The following is a 16,191-nucleotide window of genomic DNA, read 5'->3' as shown; positions in this document are numbered from 1 at the left end:
GTCGAGCACTGGAACAGGGTCCCCAGGGATGTGGTTGTGGCACCAAACCTGTCAGAGTTCAAGGAGCATCTGGAGGATGCTTTTAGTCTTGTGGTTTAGTTGTGGTTTAACCCCGCAGGCAACCAAACACCACACAGCCATTGGCTCTCTCCCCACCTCGGTGGGATGGGGGAGAGAATCAGCAGAGTAAAAGTGAGAAAAGTCGTGGGTTGAGATAAAAACAGTTTAATAGGTAAAGCAAGAGCTGCGCACAAGCAAACAAAACAAGGAATTCATTCACCCCTTCCCATGGGCAGGCAGGTGTTGAGCCATCCCCAGAGCTCCACCACACCTAAGGTGACTTGGGAAGGCAGATGCCATCACTCTGAACCTCCTTCTTCCTCCTCAGCTGTACACACTGAGTATGATGTCATACAGTCTGGAATATCCCTTGGGTCGGTCGGGCTCAGCTGTCCCGGCTGTGTCCCCTCCCAGCTCCTCGTGCACCCCCAGCTCCTCGCTGTGGGGTGGGTGAGGAGCAGCAAAGCCCTGGCTCTGGGTGAGCACTGCTCAGCAGTGGCGAAAACATCTCTCTGTTATCAACACCCATAGGAGCTACTATGAAGAAAATTAGCGCTATCCCCCCCAAAACCAGCACAGGTAGTCCTGCAAGGAGCAGGGAGTTGGACTCAATGATCCTTATGGGTCTCTTCGATCTTGAGATATTCTATAATTCTGGTTCTAAGAATGGAAGATCCTGAAATTAAAAGAAAAGCATGACATTTAGAACCTTTAATAATTGCACTCTGGAATCGCTGTGATTTGAAATGGACATAGCAGGAGAAGTCTATGACTTGTAACAGCCCAGAATATTTATTTTCCACTGATGCCATATGAAATGGATTTCCCAGATGTTCAATGACCTCCTTAGCCACAGATTTCTTTCACTCTATTTGTCAGAAAACTCTAATACATCGAAATCAAAATGCTGCATAACTTATATTAGTTTTACTAGACTAATACTCCTAGATCTCATGGAAACTGTACCCTTTGGACCAGTCAGGGGGTTACTGAATCAAATCTGGAAGGGACTTTAAGGAAGTATGTAGGGGCCCAGTGACTGGGAAGGGGCGTCAGACCACCGCAGATATTGACAGACAGTGGCTGAGGAGCATCATTTGCTAAACAGGAACCCATGCTCAGATCCAGATTAGAAAGGAACCTGGAGGAGGGTTTCTGGGATGGGAATGGAGTTTCAGGTGATAATAAACAGATTTCCCACTCTGGAGCCCTGTGCTTTTAGCCTTTGCTTCATAAAATGATGGAAAGGAATCCACGGTGCTTCTCTCCCAACAGGACAGGATAGTTCCTATGATTTTACTAAATTACTTCTTCCAAAAGCATGCTGTAGCACTCTGAACTCCAACTAGATCTGGACAGCTTCTTTCCTGCTCAGTGACCCCAGACTGCAAGTCATTTCACATGGTTCCCCCCGTCCCTCAGAGTCCACTAACCTCGAGGACTTCCTTGAGCTTCAAACGATTCTCAGTTATCTTTGGCTCAAAGTCCCTAGTCCAGAAATCATCACCAACATCTCCTTGGATAAAGGTTTCCCGACAGTAAGTATATTCTGGAGAAATGGAAGCAAGATGACGAACCTGAGTTTATTCGGATAACAAACAAGCTCAGGGAATAAGACTTTTTAACCCCTTCCTGATGGCCACGACACAGAGACAGCTTGGCTGTGGACAGGCCAGCTGATAGATGCTGTCCACTCCATATTTGGAAACAATTCCATTCTCTCTGGGCTTTTTTTTTTTTTTAAATCTCTCATCAGCAGAGGGCCCCTTCAGCGAGCCTTATCCCAGCAGCTGCGTTTGTCCCCTAAGACAAGGGAGAAACGCCCTATTTCCCGTTCCCTCAGGAGTGACGGAAAGATGGTCTCTGAACAAGGTGGGAATTTTCATACAGGTCTGGATGCTCAGAGTCCTGTCCGCCTTCTCCTGCAATATTTGACCATCTTTGGACGCGACACTCAGTCACTGAATGGTGGTGGATGTGCCCCCACAGAAGCTGGCCAGGGTACTGGGCACAGAAGCAAGCCTATACCAGATTCACCCATCCACAAAGTTCACCAGTTGACCCATTCCCAGTCCCACAAAGCACAGGAAACCTTGCCTTCCTCTTCCATGACAGCAATGGTTACTCCTTCTAAGCTGTTAAGCTTCTTCAGACCTCGGCGGGTTTTTTCATCTTCTATGCAATAAAGCCGTGCTACATATATGTGCAAGTTTACATACGAATGCTCCTTTAAGAAATCCAGTATTTCATAGCAGCATCTTGCACAAGGGCTCCAGGACAAGTACCAGGTGATGGAACAGGTGTCCCGACTATTGAATCTTCTCACATTAAAGATCTTCTCCAAGAAGATGACTTCAGCATGCTTACGGTCATTTCTGACCCAGTGTTTCCAAGACTTTTTGGCCTTACCCCACTTCAGTTCGCACAGTAGGTATGTCTCTTTTAGACCCTCATAGGGGTCAAAATGATGCTTTAACGCCTTCTTGGATATATACATGCTGAAACAGAAGAGAAACTCCAAAGAATCACTGGCTACAACTTTGTTTTTAGTAGTTCTCCAGTACACAAAGAAGGGGGAGGGTGGAGGAAACAAGAGGAGATCTGAGAAGGACAAGACATGAGAGCGATGCAAGAAAAACGGAGAGGTGGACACCACAGCAGGATAAAGGAACCAAAACCTGAACCACATAATCCTCCCTTTGTCTTCAACTGCATGCAGAACTTTCACCTCCTCACCCCTCTCTATGGCTGTCCTCTTCCTCATCAGCATGAGTATTTCTAAGAGCTTTCTATATCTTTTTTTATGTGTCAGAATTTTCCAGGGCTCCCATGTACGTAACCTAACCCTTTTCAATGTAAGGAGCCATTGTGAAATTAAACAAACAAAAAAAAAACCACACACAAAAAAAAAGGAAGAAAATAAAAACAGTGATAAATTATGAAGTTGAATATTTGTCCTTACTGGATTCTCCTGCTGTTTGTATTTTCATAAGGATTAGCACAGTCAGCACCATCCTACATGAGAGAAGGAAAAAGAAGGCACAGCTCCCAAGAACAACATTTTCTGACAGATAGTCCATCTCTTAGATTCAGATCTATTCAGTTCAGAGCAGACCTCTAAATATTCTCAATTAAGTAACTATACAGACTGCTGTATACTGGACAGGGTCTTTACAGAGAAGTAATAAGCCTGTGGATTTTTTTTGTAGATTATTACCCATCAATAACAAAAAAAAACCCACACCACTATCTGAACTAAGGACAAATGAAATCTTGCAGGTCAAGCAACTGCCACATACTCTCTCGCTGCAGGACTCATCACTGATGTACAAAAGCATCTCATTTATCCAAGTCAGTCAGAAGGCTTCATCTTCCCACCCTGTCTCCTTCCCCATCCCAGCTTCCTACACATTAAAATACATATGTACATAAATCAGTTTATAAACCCCAGAGTGCATCTCTGGGTATTTTCTCTATGTAAACCACAGAAACCACGCATACAGATTTCTTTATCAGCCTGTCTGTTGAATTTATGTAAATGTAGCAAAGGTAAATGTCACCAAATGTTTAATTCTAGTAAACGAAGAACTTCTTTTAAAAAAAATACTTAATTCCTTTAGTGTTTCATTAAAAAAAAAAAAACAACAGAGAGAGAAAAGTGATGTACAGGTTGAATTTTTTTGTTCTTCTTTGAGATGCTAAAAGAGATATATATTTTTCTATTTCTATTATGTTATTTGGAAGTTAGTGCCTATTAGCTTAAGTTTCTTTAAAGCTTGTTGATGAGTAAGGAACACACATTTATAGATAAAATAAAACCATAGTATGTACACAATATTTATATACTCTGTGTGTGTGTATTTAGATACAGGGAATACAGTGACAATGGTTAAATTCACAAAAGAAAATAGATTGATCTCCCAATACTAAAGCCAAATCAGTTCATCTAATTCTCACAGAAGGCATTTTTAAGGTTTTGGAAAGCAGTGTTACAATAGACTGTGGAGATCTGCTTCGTTCCAAGGTATCTGCAGTTGGTGCCATCTGTTTATAACGTACAGGCAGGTTAAAATTTCCAGATCTTACTTAAACTGGTCTTAAGCATCCTCTTGCCAGTGTCTGGACCATGAAATATTGCACTTTGGATGAACTACTGCAGTGGGTGTCCTGTGCACATTTTCAGGGACGTAAAGTCACTTCTTTAGAACAATCTTTCAATACACTAATCTTGACAATGTGGCCACCTTAAAGATGTGTTAAGCCAAGTGAAATTTATTGTGTAATCAACCTAATTCAATATTTAAAAAGTCTGCGTTCTTATAAATATCTGCTACAGATATTACTTGCTATTTTTTAAATAATGGATTAATGTAAAGTTAAACGGCTCTAACAGAAAGACAGACAAGAAGTTTAAAAAACATCATAAAACATTTCCACATTATAGAGTCTGTACAAAATCCCAGCACCTATTCCCTTTTCTTCCCAAAGCAGGGAAGAAAACACTGAAAATAAATTGTGAGTTGACAGCTGAACTGCCCGAAGCCACAGTACTTGTCGTTCAGCATTGTTTTGTACAATACCCATATGGAGATTAACTCAAAAAAAAAAAAAATCCCACACTTAATAGCTGGTTCCTTGACACAACTATGAGATAAAATTAAGAGTTGGCAATTGAGAAAAAAAGTCCTAAAAATTTTTCAGCTTTCTTTCTAAATTTGGTTCATTGATCTCGTGAAGGTAAACTTTTAACCTGTTCAGAACTGGAGAAAAATACACTGACTGTAAACACTGACTGACTGTTTGAAAGGTGAATTGCACCAAAAAATGTTGAGTTAGGGGAGAAGATGGCAAAGGGATGACAGCCAACGTAACTGTCTCCTAGGTTTTATCTTCTTTTCTTTAATAATCAAATTTATTGACATGCAAATGTGCATTAAACCTTGAAAATGTATTGACTGATTACAAATATCTTTTAAAAGGTGTTTTTTATACCTTCCCTACTGCCCTGTCATCCATAACTTCAACAGGAATGCAATGGGTTTATTTTAAAATGTAAGTATTTTATGAAAACAGCTCCTAAACCGAATACCTCTCGTATTAAAACTCTGCATATTAAACTTCCTTCCTCTAAGACTTTTTATTAGAAACTATTTAAAATTCTGCTCATTGCAAGATAATAACAGCGAGAATAACAAGAGCTAAAAACGTACAAGCACGGATGTGTCCAAACTCCTTTAACCCGTGCTTTTCCTCCACAGCTAACGCCTGGCACAGCTGGCACCCGTCTTAACTAAACTTTGCACTAAAACTCTTTGTTTTTTCCCCTCTATTCAGACGACTGGTCTGAAACTTCCTGTTTATGCTGTGCCGCCGCAGCCCTTTCAAGATCTCAAAATGGGCGAGCGGAGAAGAAGCACTTCTGGCTCCTCTGGCTGCCCAGCGTTGGGCTGAGCCACCTCCAGCCACAGCCCTTCCCCAGCCCACCCTCACCTTCCACTCAGTTTTTACGGGCACCTTTGCTCCCCCGCCGCTTTATGGGACAGTTCTGTATCAGCAGGACCTTCCCCATCGGGCTCAGACCCCTCACTGGTACGTGGGGGACGTGGGCTCCCACCCGGGCACACTGGCACCAGCAGCACCCTGGCCCTTCCCGGAGCAAGGAGCGCGCCCCGGGGCGACAAAGCGAGGGCTCCCCTTGGCTCGGAGCGACCACAACACAGAGCTGAAGCTGGGGTGGGGTTTTTTTTGGGTCAGCGATGGCTTTTTTTACCCTCTCAGTTTTTTCTTGCGCCTGGCTTCTCCTCTCCCCGCGAGCCCTCCGGCGCTGCGCTTCTCCATCGGCGCGGTCCTCCTCCTCCTCCTTTCTGCTCCTGTTTCTCTTCCTGTGGACGGGGCTTCACGCGTGGCCGACGCCGGAGCACACCCCCCAGGCTCCACCGGCGCGGGGTGATGTAAGAGGAAAAGGAAAAAAAAGGGGTTGACCTCGGTCCCTACCGCACAGCGACACGTCTCCACAAGCCTGCCCTTAGCAGCGCTCCTTCCTCACCCCTTCCATGGGCAGCCAGGGCTGGGTAAGGACGGAATCACCCAACGATCTCTTTGAAACCTGCTTGTAAGTTGGAAAGGGGTGGTAACGCTTCATGGTGGAAAACGCCGGTGGATCGTGACCGAGGAGCCCGCAGGCGGCTCCCGCTCGGCACCAGCGGGACCAGCACCCTGCCCTTATCTCCATGGGCAGCAGAAGTGCAAAAATCCTTTCGGAACGGAATCGTGCTCCTATAGGAAAACATGTAATGGTTGAGGTGACCAACAAGGGAGAGCTGCCCTTCACGGACGGGACCTGCGCAGGGCACGGGGGGAAAGTCCATCCCAGGTCTGTCCAACGGCGGGAACACGGGGCGCCCAGCATCGGAAGGGATGTCGGATTTCCTTGCTGTCTGTATTCCTCTTCTTAATCTGTCTTATTAAACCAGCTGTTTTATTTAGCCATTTGTTGTCAGGGCTTCCTTACTGACACCCAGGGAGGACCCCGCACCATCTCTCTGGCACGTACTTGATCCTGGACAGGCCACTGAGATGTCTTCGTGCTGGTGAGTATACGGATAAGACAGTGCAAGGGGGCAAAATCCATTTATTTTGAGATTTGTAAAATAAAATCACAGCCCCCTGTTGCTCACCAGCCTGGGCTGCAGCACCAAGGACGCTGTTGCATCTTCTGCAGCCAGGAGGAAACGGCCTGCCTCTTGTGGGCAGGGTCAGTACCTTGAGTTGACTAGTAAATAGTAGTTCATTATATTCAACTCAATCCAGCTGGCTAATAATGACTGGATGCCATAATTCCCCCTTTTTGTTTTACCATTTTTTGTTTTCACGAAGGCTTTAAGATGAGCAGAGACCCAGCCCATTCATCCAACTCCAGCACACTTCCCTCCCACGAATACCACGTTGGGGCTTGCAGCTTTACCTTCTTCTCCAAAGGACTCTCGCTCGGGCTCCTGGCTCCGGATCTGGCTCCGGCTCTTTTGGCTCAGGCTCTCAGCTCCGGCGAGGGAGTCGGGGCTTCCCAGGGTCTCATGGATGTATCACGTCGGGGTCACCAGTTGTTGCTCACCAGCCTGGGCTGAGGCACTAAGGACACTGTTGCATCTTCCACAGCGAGGAGGAAATGGCCTGCCTCTTGTAGGCAGGGTCGGTACCTTGAGTTGATTAGTTAATTAGTCATTATATTCAACTCAATCCAGCTGGCTAACAATGACTAGTTGCCATAGCCCCCTTCTTTTTAAAGAAGTTAAAAAGAAATTAAAGCTTTTTGAGTTTCATTATACTAATTTCCTACGGAAACATTTAGGAAAGATAGTAGCTCCCTAGTCCTGCAGAGTTACTCCTGCTCACTCAACTGCTAAGCTAGAAGAACACCGTGTAGCTCAGCACCTTTGGCAGCCCCTTCCGAAAACACGGCCAAGGCAAAACGAACGGGACTCACAATCCGCGGGTGACACCACGGAGCAGCTACAACCACCAGTCACCCCGGAGCTCATATCCTGCTTCCAGTTTAACTGCACTGTGGATGCAGAGAGCTGAGCTGGCTCCGTGCACAGCCTGGCTGGGTTTCCCCAGTTAGGGGCACAGCGCTGCCCGCTTGGGTCTGGAAATGTGACCGACAGAGACATCATACAGCGACGCACCTATTTGGCTGCTCTTTGTTACTCAATGGTACAGAAACCATAACATAACTGAATTTTGTGACTCGTTTTCCTCTTTTAAAAGCCTGCAGAGCATCAGCAAATGTTTCATATGCACATATTGGGTGGCACGTTCAGTCTGTCCTTTATAAAAAGGCAGTTACGGTCTGGCACGTCACCCCAGAGAGGATCCTAGTCCCTCTCTCCGTGCAAACAAGCAAAGACGTACGTTTTGGACCTATTAAGCCAGGCCCAGCTTGCAGCCAGTTAAGTTGATGCCAATGCAAATACCAGTTTATAGAGGTTGTCTCTGGGCCCTGCTGCCAGCAACACAAATCACAGCCAAACCACAGGTGAGCGCTGTGAGCCTGAAGAAGGGAAATCAAGCTGGGGCAGAGCAGAAAGGGACAAGAACCGTTGTGCAGTGGGGGGAGCTATACTTTCAAGCTTTTATTTTGGATGCAAAATGAGTAAAGAGAATTTCCTGGATTTGTGTGCTGTCACAGCTTGATATCGCTGCACATCTTGTTCAGGTTCACAACACTCTGAATGTCTTGTGAAGGTACAGAATCGCAATTATAGAATGGTTTGGGCTGGAAGGGACCTCAAAGCTCATCCTGTTCCAACCCCCCTGCCATGGGCAGGGACACCCTCCACTACACCAGGTTGCTCAAAGCCTCATCCAACCTGGCCTTGAACACTTCCAGGGATGGGGCAGCCACAGCTTCTCTGGGCAACCTGGTCCAGTACCTCACCACCCTCAGAGGGAAGAATTTCTTCCTTAGATCTAATCTAAATCTCCCCTCTTTCACTTTAAAGCCATTGCCCCTTGTTCTATCACTATATACCCCTGTAAAAAGCCCCTCTCCAGCTTTCTTGTAGCCCCTGTAGGTACTGGAAAGTTGCTATAAGATCACCCTGAAGCCTTCTCTTCTCCAAGCTGAACAGCCCCAACTCTCTCACCCTGTCTCCATAGCAGAGGTGCTCCAGCCCTCGGATCATCTCCATGGCCTCCTCTGGATCTGCTCCAACAGCTCCATGTCCTTCTGAAATTGTCCTCTAAGCAACAGCCTTCAGAAGCCAACCCTGTTATGAATGAACAGGCAAAATGAGAATAAAGGAAGAAAGCTCATGCCGTGAAATTCCCCAAAATTTTACTCATATGATAGCGGTGGACAATGCCATGACAGAAAACGTCCAGCATTCCTCTTTCCATGGGAAAAGTGCAGTTATTGGGTTAACGTGAGTGAGGCTCTTTCCCTGCTTGAAGTGGCATTCCCTGGGAGGTTTCAAGGGACTGGGTGCCGCAGTGCCCCGGAGGATGCCTCTCTCCCTGGGCAGGAGCACATTAGGGAAATGCCACCATTCCCCACGGCTGTCTTTTGGGATAGGGAGTAGCCAGCTCCCACGCTGCCCTCCTGGCGGAGGACATCCATCCCCGGAGCCTGGCAAAGGTCCGTGGGAGAAGCTGTCTTAACAGAGGTGTGATGAGCCCACACAGCCTCCTACCCCACTGTGTGCCGTGCCTACGGCTCGGGCACAGAGCGCAGCGGTGCCACAGCCTGTGTGCCAGTTCCCTAAATGCAGATGTGTGGGCAGGAGGCACTGCCAGCGTGTCAGCCTCAGGCCAGACCTTCACCTCATCTCAGCCTAAGAACACCAGCTGTCAAAGACACTCAATCACCCGATGCTTGCCCCAGGCCTGGCAGGACCACCCAGTCACCACAAAGCCTTGTGCCTCAGTTTCCCTGCATGGGAAGAAAACAACCCAAAAAAAAGCCATAATCAGTCACTCACTTCAATGTGCGCTGCTGAGGGTGGGGTGGGGAGGTGGGCAGTGACCCGATTGTCGGAAGTGATTAATTAGGACTGCATTTTTTTGTCAGCTATACTGAGGAGATGATGTTGTGTTATTTTCAGCCTTCCCCCTAACCTGATAATTTAGGTCACACCAAGACAGGCCATGGGTAGATCACTTTGCCACAGAATTACCCGGTGTAATTGCTTTGCATTTGCTTGCAGCTTGGACACCACACTTTCAGGTCACTGACAGAGTATCTAACCAGCATCTCAGCTGGGTTTTGCACCTTCTTAGCTTCAAACTGTCCAAACTCCATCGTTCTTCACAACCAAGCCACAGTGCTGGCTTGGAGATGTACCCTAGAACAGAGTCCCTGTGTTAAGGTAAGGTCTTTCCCTATATGGAAAGCATCCTGGAGCTGAGCCTGCTGATGAACGCGGGTTTATGAGGGACCCAGCACAGTGGGATGGTGGAGGTCCCTTGGTTAGACTGGATGTTTACTGTATTCTAAGTATAGCACTTCCTAAAATACTGGCTCGGACCAGCTGGCCAGTTATCCTTCTTCTGGCAACTCATACAAAGAGAAACGCTCCTCCTCTCCCACCATTAGTTAGCAAACAGTGTTGGCAGCCTCCAAAGTCAATTGACTACAGCGCAAGGCCAAGACCGGGCAGTGTTTCCCCTACCCCTGTTGACCTGCTTTTCTTTGTGTCTGACCCGTGTTTCCATCCGAGGCTGCCCACTACTGACCAAACCGCCCAGTTCATGGTCCCCTCCATGTGCTCGCTGGCCTCAGACCACCATATGGAGATCCCTTTAAGGCTCTGAAGTCAACAGCTGCCATCTACTCCTGCCAGCAGTTCCACTTCACTGGTACAGAGGAGCTCTTTAACCCTATGGAAACCAAGACTAAGCAGGAGGCAGAGGAGTCTCTGGGGTCACAGTAAGGTTGTGCTACAACGTACCCCGATCTCACCGCTCCACTTTCCAAGCAGCAGGGGTGCTTCTCCAACACACCCCCCCCAAATGCAAATAGTTGTGAGCATGTTATGAACAAGCCCTAAACCAAGCCAGCTAACCCAAAGCGAAACTCTCCGCAACACGTTCAGTTCTCTCCCTGCGGGGAGGATGAGGAGGAGACGCAGAACCACATGGAGCAGATCTGAGTCAGGGCGCTGAATACGCCACCGGAAAATGCTCAGACACCGTCACGACAAAGGCAATCTAGGAACCTAAACGGATTAGACTGGTTTTCTGTTCTCTTTTTCTCTTTCCTCCTCTCTACTTAGTGTGGCCCACCTCTTTCTCAGTGCGTTTAACTTCATCTCTTTGTCCAGGAATGCACGTATCGCCACGTCTAAATGAAGGGTCAGATTATGCTCTCAGGCACGTTTTTACAAGAACAGAAAAATTTCAAACCTCAGTGCTGCCCAAGCCAACGTGAAACTGTCTTTGACCGTCATGGGACCAGAATCCATCCCTGCTGAGGAATTCTCCCATCTACACAGAGGGAACAGAAACAAGCACGTGGCCCACGGGGCTAATTCCCCTCTCTTTTGACCTTAACTTCAGGAGGTCGAATTCAGATGTTCATGTGTTTCACCACGGAGGAGGTTTTGAGGCTAGGAAGAGGATGTTACATAGAACAGCCTGATTCTGAGCATTTCCTTTTCCTCCTGTTTCCCAGGGCTACAGCAGATCGCTGTTAAGCAGTAAGCCCTTGGCATTTCCACCACTGCATCATTCAGCGCCGCCGGGGACAGCTTCAGGTGCTCCGTCAGCTCTCTCAAGCCACTGGAATGTCAGCACACGAAGGACACATGCAGAGGACAGCCATGGACCTGTTCTCTGGGGATGAAACCACAGAAGAGGACTGCAGCAGGAGCTGGCCTCCATCCCTGCGCGGTGCTGGGGAACGCGCGCTGGCTGCAGGGCAACGCGGCTGCCACGTCCCACGCTGGGTGCAGCTGGTGGAGAGATCAGAGACCAGACCTCCAGCTGGCACCAGCACACGTGTTCGCAGAGCAGATGGGTACTGACAGAGACCAAAACCTTCCGCGGTTTGTGTCAACGTGCCATCTGTGAACTGCAGTGACTAAGGAGAGGTGAACGACATCTGGCTCCACCATTTCTGCTGCAGAGGTGGGGAAGTCTGGTGGGTGCAGTAAGTGAAGACAGACAGCTGAGATGTTACCATGTCAGAGGGCCCTGCTACATCACGGGTCAACACCTGCATCTTTGCGCCAAAGCCGTGCAGCGCTCTGAAAGGTTACTTTGCATCTGCAGGCACTTTGACACTATTATTAGGCTGTTTACAACCATAGTAAAGCAACTTAGTCGTGAGTGGGGTCAAAAGCAGGTGTTCTCAGGCCTGTCATAGCCCCAGAGTTTGCATGGAGGACACAACTGGGGTTAGAACAGGAATTTTTAGCAAGACGTTGTTCCCAACACAGACAGTCATGGCTGATTCTCCTTCATGACTAAGCTGCGCTGGGGAAGCATTTTTATTTTTGTCACCGTGGAGTCTGGGGATCTGGAGTTCTTTCACTGTATGATTCTGTGGCTTTTCCTGACTTTACAGAGTGGGAAGAGACGCAGTCAATAACACAATCTCTTTGATTTTTTTTTTTTCTGCCTCAAAAGATGTGCTTCCACAGCCTAATATGAGCTGCTTCTCCATGGACAATCCGAAGGAGATGAAGTACAGATAACTTTTACCTTTATGCCACTAGCTGATGTCAATGCTATATTCCCCTCCTCAGCCTCCACCCTTCACTGGATTCAATTCCTAGACAAACGACACCCAGTTAAAAAAGTTACAGCCTCTCACTGTTCCTCTCTTCTTTGTTTCTTTTTCTTTCCACCTCAGCCGAGCCGCCCATCTGAATATGGTCAGACAAAAGCAGGCAAATCTTTTTCTTCCGTCGGTCCCAGACAACATCCACTGGCGGATCCCATTCCACAGCCCTGGGCTTCACCGGCTCTGCCATTCAGATGCAGAGCAGGTGGCAGCCAGGGAGCCTCACGCTCTAACACTTGCTAATCGCTCCCCAATGCATGTGCAAGAGCCAGTCTTGGAGAAAAAGGGGGGGCAGACAGGTGGGGGTGAGGGCCAGCCAGTGTGGGCGTCCCTGTCTCAACCCCTGGCAGACTGGAAAGACCAGCACGCTTTTCCCTAATCCTAGCTTTACCTGTAATTAAGACATTTGCCTCACAGGTGATTTGCTCTTCTGGGGACTTTCTGGGGCTTAAAAAAAAAATCCAGATGGCACAGACTGGGCACAGTGATCTGCCTGAAAAGTATGTGCTAACTCGGAAGAGCGTGGTTGGTGGGACGTGTCAGGAGGCTGTGTGCCCACTTAGGACCTGCACAAGTAATCGCAGCCATCCACTTGGCACGTAATCCTCATTAGTTCTGCTCTGATATTCGTTAACAGTGGCGAAATACACGGGATTAACCTCAGATGAGAGATGTAGAAGAAAGCAGGTGCCTTCAACACGCCTGGAATCTAGCTACCACTTCAGTGCCCCGCTCCAACCCAAGGCTCTCTTAAGAACTTTGCAGAGACTTTTCCCCCCGAGTGAGTTGTAGGAAACTCCCCATCAGAGTGAGGAAGGTGAGCAAAGAAAGCCTCAGGAAAAAAAAAAAAAAAAAAAAAAAAAGAGCTTCTGTTTCATTTCAAAGTTCATAAGCGGTGTGTGCTTGCAGAACAAAAGGCAAACTGCCTGCTACAAAGCATCCGTTTGGAGGAGAGAGGATCAAAACTCATGTTTTGAGGCTACGTAGGGCCTTCATACACCGAGAAACACAGGATTTGCCATTTCCCTCCGGGGGTGGAAACAGCACAAAGCATTTGGCCACAAGCCACCTCTGTGCTGGTGGCTTTTCACAAGAGGACATCTCACTGAGCCTGCAGGAACAACCACGCTATGGCTCAAGGCAAGGGGGGAGAATTGGAGCAGAGAGGACCCTTGGAAGGGTTTTGCCCAATGCTCACACCCTCTTCGTGCTCCCGAGGACTTTGAGCGACCCCGGCTCCAGGCTGTGCTGCTCACAAGTCCTCCTTTAGGGAGATTATCCCGTATTCCAGCTGATGGGCGCTGGTGGGGAATGCTTCCTGAGTATTTAGAACTATGGCACTCCAGCATCATATGCGTGGCAGGCGTGGATGAAGGGTTGATAAAGAAGGAACAGACCCATCAAACCCTAGAAATTTGGGTTGGCTCACCTGCTTTTTTTGACTGCTAAGCTTTCCTGCCTTTTCAGGGAGTCGCTTGGGTTTGTGCCATGGCTCCTCTGTCCCAGTCCGCCTCTCCGCTGCTAACAAAGAGCCACATCATCCAGCGATTCTCAGGTGATTGAGAGACTGGGTTGTTAATGGGAGGGAGGAGCTTTGTCCTTTTCTCGACCTGCTCCCCTAAAGAGTCAAGAGAAAGGAAAACTGTATTTTAATATGAATGAGGGTCTAATTTTTGTTATTCTTTCTTTCTTGACCACCTTCTTTCCACAAACATGGCATCTTGGGTCCAGACTGTGAGCTGTGACCACACTGGGGGGGAGGTGGTACAGGGGGAGGGTGGGGAGGAGAGGGCAGGGCAGGCTGTCGGGATCCGAGGCCTGAATGTTTCCATACACCCAACTTGAGAAGTGTTCAATTAAAAAAAAAAAAAAAAATTAAAAAGTGCCTGTTTGGGAGAAAAGCCAGACAAGCTCAACAAGGGAGGGATTTCTGCCTGCCTTCCCCAACCACGCACATCCTCGACAGAGGATGATGGGTCCCAGGGAAAATTGTGAGGGGCAATGGGGCTCAAGCCATGGTTCCCTGTTCACCAACGCCAAGCCTGCCACCTCGCCAAGCCTCCTGAACCTGAGCAGGACAACACAGCGACACTCAGTGACACTTCACAGTATCCACCCAAAGACAGATGACCCAGGTTTGAGCTGGCTACAGGATAACAGAAGGGCACCTGATCTACATAAAATTTGAGACAACCTCTACCCCTGTAAGATTAACCTGCTGATGAAAATGAGTTCAGCAGTGCTCTGAGGTAGGAACCCACCGCACTTTTGGCCCAGTGGTATGAGCTCCAGAGATGGATTTACGGGATTAGCCAGCTGCTGCCTCCCCAGCTCCTATCGATGTAAAATGGTGTCTCTGCATCACTTCAGGGCAAGGCTGAGCTCCAGCCCTCTGAAGGTTGACACTAGTGGGGGATCCCTTGTAGGGGAAACTTACTGGATGGAAACATCTTCCAGCTGTGGTCCTATCTCACTTATGCTTGGGCCAGGAGGCCAAGACTGCCTTTAGACCTGAGCTTCTATCTCTGCTGTTGAAGGGCTGTGGAAAATGCTTGGTAGGGCACGCTTCAGCCGGGAAAGTGGTTACCTTCACTTCCATACACGTCATGAGCCGATTCATACTTGCTTACCTAATGCTACACGGTATGAGGCACATAATGAAGCAAGAATTGCAAAAGGGGGAGCAGCCACAGCATGGAGGGAGAGGAGAACACAACCTTGGGCCAAAACTCCTGCTATTTGCTGCTCTTGGGAAGAACAGGACTCGATTAGATCTGAACTGTGTTGCTGTTCCAGCTGGAAACAGCTCCAAAAGGAACATGCGTGGATACTCGCATCTGCTCTACGAATCGTTCCCAACAGGTATCTTTTAAAAGCACATCAGCTCTAGACATTCATGGGCAGATGCCCAGTTTGCAGCCTGTTGGTGTCTCATCGTGCTTCCCAGAGCATCCTCTGTGTCTGTACAACTTCTGGATTTACCTTCCCGAGATGTTTTTGTGTGTCTCATTTATTAGGGGGTAATAAATGAATATCTTTCCCTAAATAAACTCTGACTTTAGATGGTATGGCTTTATACGCTCACAGAAGTCTTGTTTCGCTCACAAAGACATTTAAAAAGATATGTTTGCTCACCTGATTAGAGGTACAGTTGGGAAGAGAGAGCAAATTATCCTCATTGGAAAGGGATTTGGTAGTTAAAGCATAAAAACAAAGGGAACAGAACACAAGTGAGATGAGAAAATCAAAAGATTAACAAAGACAGGACAGGAAAAAAAAAAAAAAAAGAAAAAAGGAGAAGGGAAATGGAATCAGTTCCAGCACTCTACAAAACAGGTCTGTCCCTGGGAGGGAAAGTGATCTATACATGAAAACTGATCTATAGATGAAAATTGCAAACTACGAGCACTTCTGCTGCCTTTCCAAGCACACACGACTCCCCGAGGAGGATGTGCTGGCCCAGGCGGTGTTATTCCGGCTGTAAAATGCTAATCCCTCTGCCGCCGGCGTCCCTCGCCAGCCACGTCCCCTCCGAGGACTTGGAGGGGGGGTCGTGCCGCCTGCCAGGGGGCTGGCAGTGCCCCCCGGAGCCCTCCGGCCGGCTGCCCCGTCCGCAGAGCACCGCGGGGCCCAGCGGCCCCGGCTCCCGTCGGGGAACCCCTTCCCCGTGCCTGTGCACTAGCAGGGCTACAGCAAGAAGCGAGCGACCTGCCCAAAACCCACGGCCCGGGGGCTGCCGGGACCGGGGGAGCACCCCGGGGCGGTGGGCAGCCCCCCCCCACCCCGCTGGCACTGCCCGCTTCGGTGGGCTCCAGCTCCCGCGCTGTAATTCATCCCTCTGGCCCGAT

At 48.3% G+C, this 16,191-nt stretch overlaps 1 protein-coding gene across 1 annotated transcript; it reads right to left on the bottom strand.

Annotated features, from left to right (window-relative positions):
• Positions 1 to 209: 209 nt before the first annotated feature.
• Positions 210 to 5,898, bottom strand: LOC104378426 (C->U-editing enzyme APOBEC-1). The gene is made up of 4 exons (XM_009985442.2): positions 5,831 to 5,898; positions 2,158 to 2,558; positions 1,494 to 1,609; positions 210 to 736 (listed from the first exon to the last, which is right to left on the bottom strand). The coding sequence occupies exons 1-4, from the start codon at positions 5,896 to 5,898 to the stop codon at positions 707 to 709; spliced, it is 615 nt and encodes a 204-aa protein (XP_009983744.2). The 3' UTR covers positions 210 to 706.
• Positions 5,899 to 16,191: the final 10,293 nt, after the last annotated feature.

The sequence above is a fragment of the Tauraco erythrolophus genome, chromosome 4 (assembly GCF_009769465.1).
Source record: "Tauraco erythrolophus isolate bTauEry1 chromosome 4, bTauEry1.pri, whole genome shotgun sequence".
In the NCBI taxonomy this organism is placed as follows: Eukaryota; Metazoa; Chordata; class Aves; order Musophagiformes; family Musophagidae; genus Tauraco; species Tauraco erythrolophus.
This window is presented reverse-complemented; position numbering and strand designations above follow the sequence as displayed.